General features: G+C 50.4%; 1 protein-coding gene across 1 annotated transcript in view; it reads right to left on the bottom strand.

The window, feature by feature from the left end:
- MDGA1 (MAM domain containing glycosylphosphatidylinositol anchor 1) overlaps positions 1-8047 on the bottom strand; it is a 171990-nt gene extending 163943 nt beyond the window's left edge. Inside the window, exon 1 of the mRNA XM_015622715.3 lies at positions 7132-8047. Coding sequence (XP_015478201.1) covers positions 7132-7258 — 127 coding nt within the window. The 5' untranslated portion in view covers positions 7259-8047. The remainder of the gene's footprint in view (positions 1-7131) is intronic.
- Positions 8048-9608: the final 1561 nt, after the last annotated feature.

Raw genomic sequence — 9608 nt, 5'->3', positions numbered from 1 at the left:
GGAAGGAAGGAAGGAAGGAAGGAAGGAAGGAAGGAAGGAAGGAAGGAAGGAAGGAAGGAAGGAAGGAAGGAAGGAAGGAAGGAATTATCTTTGTTTGGAAATGGACAAGGAGTGGCAGAATAGCACGTTCATAATCCAGGAAAGAGTGGGAGAGGAAGGAGAAAAATAAACAGAAAAAGGGAAATAGTAAAAACAAAACCAAAAAATCCCAAAAAAACCCACCCAAAAACACCAAAACTGAAAACGGGGACGATGAGTTGATTATTTAGTGCTTGGGTACAATTTTATAGAGCTCCAGATATTAAAAACAAACCCGGGACAGATGCAAAACCACACGCAGGCAGCCAGCGCCAAAACCTGGACGCGGCAGCTCCACCCCGGACACTTGCTCCCAACACAGCCTCCCGGAAGACGTCGGGAAGATGGACAGCGGGGTCTTGCCCGAAGCCCGCCAAGGTTGCCACGGGAAGAACGAGTCGCCTCCGGGCGTTCCCTGTGCAGCCCGGCACTCGGGGCCGCGCCCCGAGCCCGCCCCACGCGTGTTCGGCCGGGACTACTGCGGCTACTGCCGCAGAGGCAGCGTGTGCAGAGGATGTCCCGGCCCACTCTCTCCCGGGAAAGGGGCGCTCACCGGGCACCCCGCCGGGGCTGCACGCCTCCCTCTGCCGGACAGCAGCCCGCAGCCACAGCTGGAGAGGAGCCCGTCGCCAGGACGGGGGAAGACGGGCAGCCTTTTCGTCGGGTGGGACGGGAAGCCGGAACCGCCTGCGGCGGCGCTTTCTTACTCAGTAGAAGTCATTAAGAAAAGAAGCGGGAGAAACCTAAACACCTGACGCTGCGCCCAAAGGCTCTCAGCCTCCCATCGTGTGCTGTCCCAGGTAACCCTGGTTACAGTCCTTTTCCCGCTTGAATTTGGTTCAGACAAGTCCAGGATCTCCTTTCCCTGTTCCAGTTCTTGACCTCTTTCTTCGGTCTTTAATCAAGAACTTTTGAGTCTCAGCTCCATGGATTGTCACACATTTAATTTCCTCTTTTTAATAGCAGGCAAGTGCTTAGCTATAAGAAACAACTTTTGTTGTTTCTTCAATCACCTTCCCCAAATGAAGGGCAGATGAAAGCTCTTTTTTCTTTTCAAATCCAAGCACTTTGGATCCTACCAGAGTAGAGATCTCACCAGTTAAACATGGGCACAGAGACATAAACCACAAAAATTCTCCTTTTCCACTTCTCAACACATCAGTTTCTCTGGTGGATCCTGAAGGCCTTCCCAGATCAGCATTCTGCTGTGTAATATCAATGCCATAGCTCTCCCCTTTCCTCCACAAACCCAGGGGACACTGGCACATTTTACTCTTTTGAATTTAAACGTGTACCACACCAGAGATGATCAGCAGAAAGTATCTGGGACACAGGCACTTGGTGTGTTCTCCTTAACTGCTTGAGAGCAGAAATGGTCTCATAGTTTTCTTAATACTTTCACTGTACCTAAGATCTGTGCTACCTGGTATGACCTAAAGAAACACGAAATGTATCACCAGATGTGGGTACCCACAGCCTTTCCAAGAACAAACCAACATTATCCACTGTCTCTTGTCCAGACAGCTCATCTTCCCCACAGCAAAACACAGCCCCTTCTGATGACACAACACAGCAACCCCTCTGCACAAAAAATACTAGCATCTCACCTGATGAGAATTTCACCAAAGAACTCTGTCTCTCCAGAGCTACATATGCAAACCAGTTGACTGTGGACTTACCTTATGCCACCTAAAGAAGCCTTCTGCAGGTAGGGTTCAGGACATTTCCATGAACAGAGTAAGAAACCCCTTCCACCCCAAGGTATCTTTCACTAGTAGAAATGCATCTCTTTCTATTGCTTTTATCAGCATGGGCAGAAGGCAATTTTCCCCCCCCCCCCCGACTCTCCTAATAACAATCCATAGCCATGCACGCATAGTTCTTAGCTTAGTGCTAACAGACTATGCTTAATGAACCAAGAGACCACAGTGTGTATGGAGGGAGGGACTGGAAGCCTGAAATCACACTATTCAAGCAAGCAGAATAGCAGTAACTCACCAAAACACAGGCAAAACAGTAGGACACTCCATGGGAAGTGTCACAAAATCCCTGAGTTACCAGCATGGAAACAATTTTTATCTTTACTTTAAAATAAGAACAGCAGCCTCAGCAGCACAGCACCCCTTACTGCCACTACTGAATAACTGTATTGAACCTCCAGGGCCATCTTCTGCTGCATCTTCCACTTATTGGGAGTCACTTACTACACCTACCTCCCACTCTTTGAAACTCATCTGAAATCATATATATATTTCAGAAACTCCACTGTGAACCCAACACGATGATAATTTTAAAAACTGTCCTGTTCATGTCAAATTATTCAACATCTGTCTTCGTGTTCCCACAAAAATTAGCATAGGATGGTGATTTCTGATGACACATATAGTGAAATATTTTGACTTCATCCAGCAAGTTACAAACAACCTGTCAAGAGGATAATGTCAGTTTTCTAGTACTGCATATTAAAGTCAGCTGAAGGCTTATCTGCTGTGTGAAGCTTACTGACCTGACCTAAAACCAGAGGCTCTAGTGTCACAGAAGAGTGACTCTGACACATTACAACTGAAGAACAGCAAGGCATTCTGAAGCACTGAGCTGGACAGATTTAATACATCAACCTTAAAGAGCTGATCAAGAACAACGCAAATTTTAGATCAACAGAGTCCACTGGTGAAACTATTCCTATGGCACTCCAATTAGAAAATTAATTCCTCAAAAGACTGTATACAGCCTAGGCCAACACAGATTTAACACAATCATTAAGAAATGATTGAGCACAGATGATGTATCTACATTCATGTATATATGTATGCACACACATATGTTTGGAGGGCCACTGTGCTCAAGCGCTGCATTTTCCCAAGACAATCAGCCAAGAAGTGGCTCACAGGAGCCAGCTCCATCATTACGTTAGCCAGCAATCTCTACAGCCTTTTCTGAGGACACAGGGTGCACTGAGACGACAGCAAGGTAGCTGAAGAGCTCAACATCTTGGCCCCCTGTTACTGATGGAAAAACAGCTCTAAGCAGAGACACATGAGAGGGATGGATTCAGATAAGCAGGCTCCAGGTGACATTAGAGTGCCTGCACCCCAAAAACTGTCAGCAGAAGATATGGATGCATACAGGTTGCGAGAGGGTGTGAGGCAGCCTGTATTGAAAAAAACTCTAGGAAAAATGTTTTTACTTAAAACAAAACAAAACAGAACAGGTAAAATGATTAGGAAACAAATCATGTCATGGGTACATGAAATGAGAAAGTGTGGATGTTCATGGCCTAAACACCAGATATGTTTTACTATGACACTCCTCCATCACAGACACAATAAAACAATCTTCCACTAGTTTGTTGAGATTTTTTTTCTGTCTGTAGTGGCATCTCAGGGATGATTCAATGTGATGGTGTCTCTTAAAACAAAGAGCCTTAACAGGTCACTTATTCCCCTCTTCTGAGGCCAGGGTAGGACTATCCGACACTCAAAGTGCTTCACCCTACCAGTTTCAAGTGCAGCCCATACAGTCCCTCTGATCATGATGCCAGGCAGCTTTCCTTGGTGCCCAGCCTAAACATTTCCTTTTATTCCCTTTCCATCAACTTGCTGTATATGTAGCCCCTCACCACACACTGTGATGCTCATTCCTGGAATGTATTTTCTGCAGTTGAATTAGGAGAGGCAGGGGACAAAAAAATCCCACTTTCTTATTTTGCCTGAGAGGCTGCTGCTGATCAGTGGAACTGTGCTAATTGGAAGACAACCCAGAAATGTTAATTATAGACTGCACATGGAGCAAGCAAGGCAGCAGCACCATGCACACCAAACCAGAGCTACCCAAGTCCTGGAATCTAGAAAGCAGACTGGGAGGCAAGAGGCATACTTTTCCCTTTCAATGCCACCACCACGCCCCAATCCTCCCCTCTGAGTCTTAGTCTTTAAGTGTTAGTAACTCCAAGGCTCAAAGGGCAAGTCCCCTGTCTCCTTACCTCTTCCTTCCTCCTCCTCAATTCTGAAATTTTCTAGAGATCTGTTAACAGTTGGCTTCTCATCTTGACCAGCAGCATTAACATATCAGGACTAAAAAGCACATGCAGTCTGGGAAAAAGACTACCACAAAAGAGTGATAAAAGTTGCCTCTTGGCAGCCTGCTGAATTGCCTTCCCCATCAGGCCAGCCTTGTTTCACTGCAACAAACAAGGCTGAAAGAATGGGATCAGCTAATGAGAAGAGGCTTTCAGACACACTTCAGTCATTACAACAAATGCCAATTTATATAACAAGCCTCTTCAGGTAGCAGGCAAAAAGCACCTTGACTCCTAATTAAATTGTACCTCGACTGCAAATGCTTCTTTCCCAGAACCCCCCTTATACACATTTTATTTATACCATTCATCTCAATAAACCTCTCCAACAACTCTGCTCTCCCAGACAGAGGTCTTTTGTGCACATCCATGTGGGTGTATTATTTAAAGGGTACATCACATGGATACTTTATCTTGTTTAATCTGATTTAATCTCAAGAGATTTGCTAAAGTAAAATATATTTATAGACCCACATAGATGCCTCCTCAAGTCTCCACTGCCAATATGCAAAGGCAGGAAAAGAGATCTTAACCATGACACTTGAGTTCCCATAATTTTTACATTAGGTGCCACATGAGATCAACATTCACAACAGAGAATGCTGAAGTACAGCTTAAAGCTATGGCAAGAGACCAATACAGAGAAAAAACCCAAATGGGGGGGAGGTGGGGGGGGGGGCAGCAGTGGAACTAATTTCTAATGCTGCTTTTTATTTATCCTTGCACATATAACAATATTAATCTAGCTCTGCTTGAGCCATCAGTAGCAGCAATCTCACATCCAAAGAAACAGTGCTGGCTGCAGAAGGCATGGAATCAGCCTGGGTAGTGGACTGAAGGCAAAATTGGTAAGGACAATATGAAAACTATTAGTCACCATCCAAGTTTGCAGTGTGCTGATTCCACGAGACACTGCTCTGGGCTGCACTCAGCAACAACTGCATATTAAGGTTCCTGTTGTTCAATAGTTTGAAGCAGTAGAGGTGGGAAGAGGAAGGAAGACACTAGATTTCTCCTTTGTGTAGTTAAGTAAGAGAACATACAGAAGTAGTGGACCATTTTGGCTTAAAAGAATGCCTTTATCTTACTGTATGTCTGCATCTGTGCTTTCTTTTGTACACAGCTTCTTCAATCTCTCTCTGAGAGAAAAAGACAAAAACATCAGGAAGTAATTCTGAAGATCTAATGGCAGCAACTCTGTAAAATTCAAGTTCATTTAAGTGTATGAAAAAATACAACAGGCAACCCTCTAAAGCACATTTAAGCAAATCTGTTTTTAAGCCCTGTCCCTCTTGCTACAATCCTAAGCAGCGAGTCCATTCTACAGCAACTGACAGCTATTCAGCAGCAAGCACACTGCAGTGAAATAATAGAAGTTCATCTAGAAGCAGATTATCTGTTTTAAAGGATTAAATTATATGCCCAGATTTCTGTACCACAGCTCATTCTACTCCTCATCTTTCCAGCCTTTCAAGGGTCATACAATTCTTGTCTGGATATGCAGACTGGGAAAAAACACATATACTGAAAAGAAGACAAAAAAAAAAAATAAAGAAAGCTATAAACCCTCTATATAAAATGGTTATTTTACAAAACAGACCCAAACTCAAATTAACATCCCAGTCCTCAAGGATAAAGGAGGAATTGTTTCCATTAAAGAAATACATCATTAAAAAGTGACCTACAAAGACTTACCCATAGTCAGTGAGACTGAACTGATCTTTGCCAGAGCTCACACAAGAGACTGGCTGCGTGCTGTTAAAAAAGAGGGAGCGGGGGGGCTGGATGGATTCTCTCACTGGGGTCTCTCTTCAGAGCTCGGCTTGTTAGAGGCAGTGGCATGCCTTCCAGAAGGACTTAACAGCAAAGCACAACTGAGTTGTAAGCCAAGATAAAGCTGGCTTGTTATGAGAGACAAGTCTTGTGGGTAGCTTTTATTTATTTTTTCCCAGTGTATTGGAAATGCAGATCTTGTAAAGCAAGAATTCAGAGAGAGTTGTGAGAGGGAAAGGGGGGCTGCATGTCTGGCTAAAGTAAATCCCGGATGCTCTTTCAACCCGGGGCTTGTGCTCAGCGGCACGGGTGTCATCCCTCATCTCTGCCCTCGCACTGAGGGGCTGCGGAAGTCAGACCTCTCATGAGGAGACCACCCGAGTTCGCCATTTGCCACCTTGCCTGCAAACAAGGAGAGGAAGTAAGCTCCCTAAATGCAAAAATAATAATAATAAAAAACGAAGAAAAGAAATCAATCTGCTCGGCATCATCTCTGCCACAGACCACCACCCACCCATCTACATCACTTTAAGAAGAAAATCGGCAGCGAAGTTCCACAAGGTACAAAACCAGCCTCGCCTCGCCCCCCCGGGGAGCCCGGCGGGGCTGGCCGTGGGGAGCAGCAGGTAGCTGACCCCGCCGAGCCGGGTGGAGCCGTGGCGGTGGCGGGAGCGGACAGCCCCCGACACGTAGGGAACGAGACCGGGCAGCCCGGCTGCCCGTCTCCCTGCTTCCCCGTGTCCGTGATCTTGAGAGCAAGGAAACCCGCAGGCGCATCACCGAGAAGGCATCCTCCGTCCGCCCCCTGCCCCAAAGAAAATGCAACTCGAAGGTGCTCCCGGAGCCGCCCCCACCGGCATCAGCGTGGCGACCCCATGCGAGGCGGGTGGGGAGAGGGGAAATAGGGGCCGGGGCTCCAGTCGCTCGCCAGGCGGCAGTCCCACCGACAGTCCCTGCGTGCCATCTCGGCGGACTCGTACATGGGAGGCGGCCAGAGGTTACGGCGAGGAATGTATGAAGTAGCTACAGGCGCTAGAAGCCCTATTCCTGCGTCAGTCTCTCCGCTCAGGCTGAGACGAGGTTCAGCGGCATAATTTACTTTCTCCTGCAGGTGCTTTTTAACTTTGATCCCATCGCCGCCGTCTGCGCCCTCGCCCCCCACCCCTCAACCCTCCTTCGCAAACAGCGACAACGTCTCTTACCGTACACCCCTTGTCCCCTGCTGTATACCGGCACCAGAGACAGGAATAAAAACCAGATCATGTCCATCTTCAAGACAGAGCCTTCATCGCCGGCGAAAAAAACCAGCCAAAACGGCTCAGGCAGCATCCGGCGGGGGAGCAAGGAGCAGCCGAAAGCCTCCTGAAACGCCGCCCCATGCGCCCCTCTTCGCGCCGGGCACCGGCGCCCCTCGGGCGGAGGAGGGGACCCCCCACACAGAGGCGGCCTCGGGGTAAAATTTAAGATTTAGGGAAAAAAAATATAAAAAAAAAAAAAAATAAAAAAGAAAAAGGAGGGAGAGAGCAAAAGAAGGAGGCAGGGACAACAGAAACGCGGAGTGGTGCTGCTTTCCGCTTCCCCTCGCCAGGTTGCTCGAGGATCTCCAGGCGAACAGGCAGCCGCGAACCGGGCCGGCACCGGGCTAGGGCAGGAGCAGGGCCCGGGCCAGCCCAGCGCTATCCCCCGATCTCTGCGGGAAACCGGCTCCTTTGTTCAGCGGGAGCTGCCGAGTGCGTTCCCAAGTCCCGCGCTGCCCGAAGTGCTGCCAACTAGGGCCAACTTGAGTGAGTCCTCATCCTCCCTCCTCCTGACGAGGCTCTGGCCGCAGCCCCTGGAGGGGACGGGGAGAAGAAGGAGGTGGAGAAAAAGGGGGAAGGGGCGAAGCGAGGGTGGGGGTTAGGAGCCAGCTGCTGAAAGGCGGAGGAAGAGATAGGTGATTCTCGATACTATTTTCCAGATCTTCTGAGGAGGGGATTGTTGTAATTAATCAAATCCTGGAAGGTTTTTGTTTTCTTTTTTCTTGTTTCTTTTTTTAAAGCAGCTCCCAAGAGCTCCCCCAGCTGCACTGCACCGCCCCAACCAGCCTGAAGGGAGAAGCAACCGAGGAGCAGACAGACCACGCACCCTCGCTGCGCCTACAGCTCAGCCCAGCTCTCCTCGCCTCCTACCCAGCCTGCCAGGTCCTTCGCCCTTCAGAACTTTCCCTGATGCGTGCCAGCCTCATGTGGGTGCGTCACCTCCGTGCCTGCTCCACCCGCCTCGCAGCGGATCTGCAGCTGTAGTGGGGCCCGTGTCTCTCTCCCTCGACGGCTGCTGGAGCTCCTAGTGGGAGCTAACAGGGTGTACCTCGAAGGTGGCCGAACATGAGGGACAAGAAACTGAACAAAGTTGAGCCACTCCTTCCAGACGCCAGCTGGAAACAGCTCGGGAGGTCTCTACCTCATGGCTTTTTCCTGAAGCGCCAAAATCTCCTGCAAAAGTTGCCGTGAACGTCACCACTCCCCAGCCAGCCCCCACCGTCCTTCGACGGGGCGTCCGGGACTTCCCGCGCCCGCCAGCGGGACTGGCCCGAGGGTACCTCACACCTCCCTGCCTACCGTCTCTGCCAGCCGCGCCTCATTTTCTACTGTTGGCTTTCCAGGTTTCCCCCCCTACCTTTTTTACCATTTCATTCCCCTTCTTAAAAAAAAAAAGAAAAAAAGAAAAAAAAGAAGAGCCAATTAAAGCAGACGTGCTGGGGAAAGCCCTTCCTCCTGTCCAATTCTGCGAGCCCCCCTACACCTCGCCCGGGCCCACTTATAGACAAGAGCGCAGGTGTGGGAGAAAGAGGGACTTGCTTCGGGCGGGAAACCGACCGTTTGTCAGTCTGGGGTACTCATCCTCAGGACCCTTGAGACGAGGTCGCCTCCTCCCAGCTGGGACCTGAGATGCCAAGGGATGGGGGGCAGCGCAGATTTCTGGGGTGTCTCCCGTACTGGCGCTCGCTGGTGCTAACAAAGTTTTTTGGGGCTCCCCAGGTAGGTTGCAGGCTGGCCAGGCTGCCTTGTGCATGCTTGCGGGGCGCGGCGCTCCTGCGGGGCGGGGGTGCTGTGCCGGGGCCCCAGCGCGGTGCGTGGCTGCGGGGGCCGCGGTACTCGCCGGACTGCCGGCTCGGGCGGTGGTGATGCTCCTGCATAAAATCCGGAGCGGGGAAGTTGTGCATACCCCGCTCCGCCGTGCCCCTCTCCGCGCAGGGCCCGGGCGAGAGGCCGGGAGGAGGAAGAGGATGCTGCGCGAGCCCCGAGCATCACCACCGGCAGCCGGAGCTACGCGAGGCGCTGTTTTGCCATCCTTATCTCCGTCTGCTTTGATAGGGTGATAAAATGCTACCTCTGGGAAGCCTAGACCTGCTTGCCCCCAAGCTGGCCAGCCCACCCAGGTCCATAGCAATGAGCCAGACCGTAAAGCAGAGTCAGCGCCGTGGAAACCCTTCTTAGCGGCGAGTCCTGTTCCTGGGAGCCGGGCTCCGGCTCTCCTCTTCCCCAGCGATGGCCTAGCCGGGGCTTCCGGGGACGGGCTGATGTGGGTGTCCCTTAGCGCCAGCGGGTCCTCTCCGGCGCTTCCTCGGGGCTGGCCCCTGCGCGCCCCCCGCCTCGGCCACGCGTGGGCTTGGCGCGCTGCCCCCGGAGGCTCCCGACCC

Source organism: Parus major, chromosome 3 (assembly GCF_001522545.3).
Source record: "Parus major isolate Abel chromosome 3, Parus_major1.1, whole genome shotgun sequence".
NCBI classification, from domain to species: domain Eukaryota; kingdom Metazoa; phylum Chordata; class Aves; order Passeriformes; family Paridae; genus Parus; species Parus major.
This window is presented reverse-complemented; position numbering and strand designations above follow the sequence as displayed.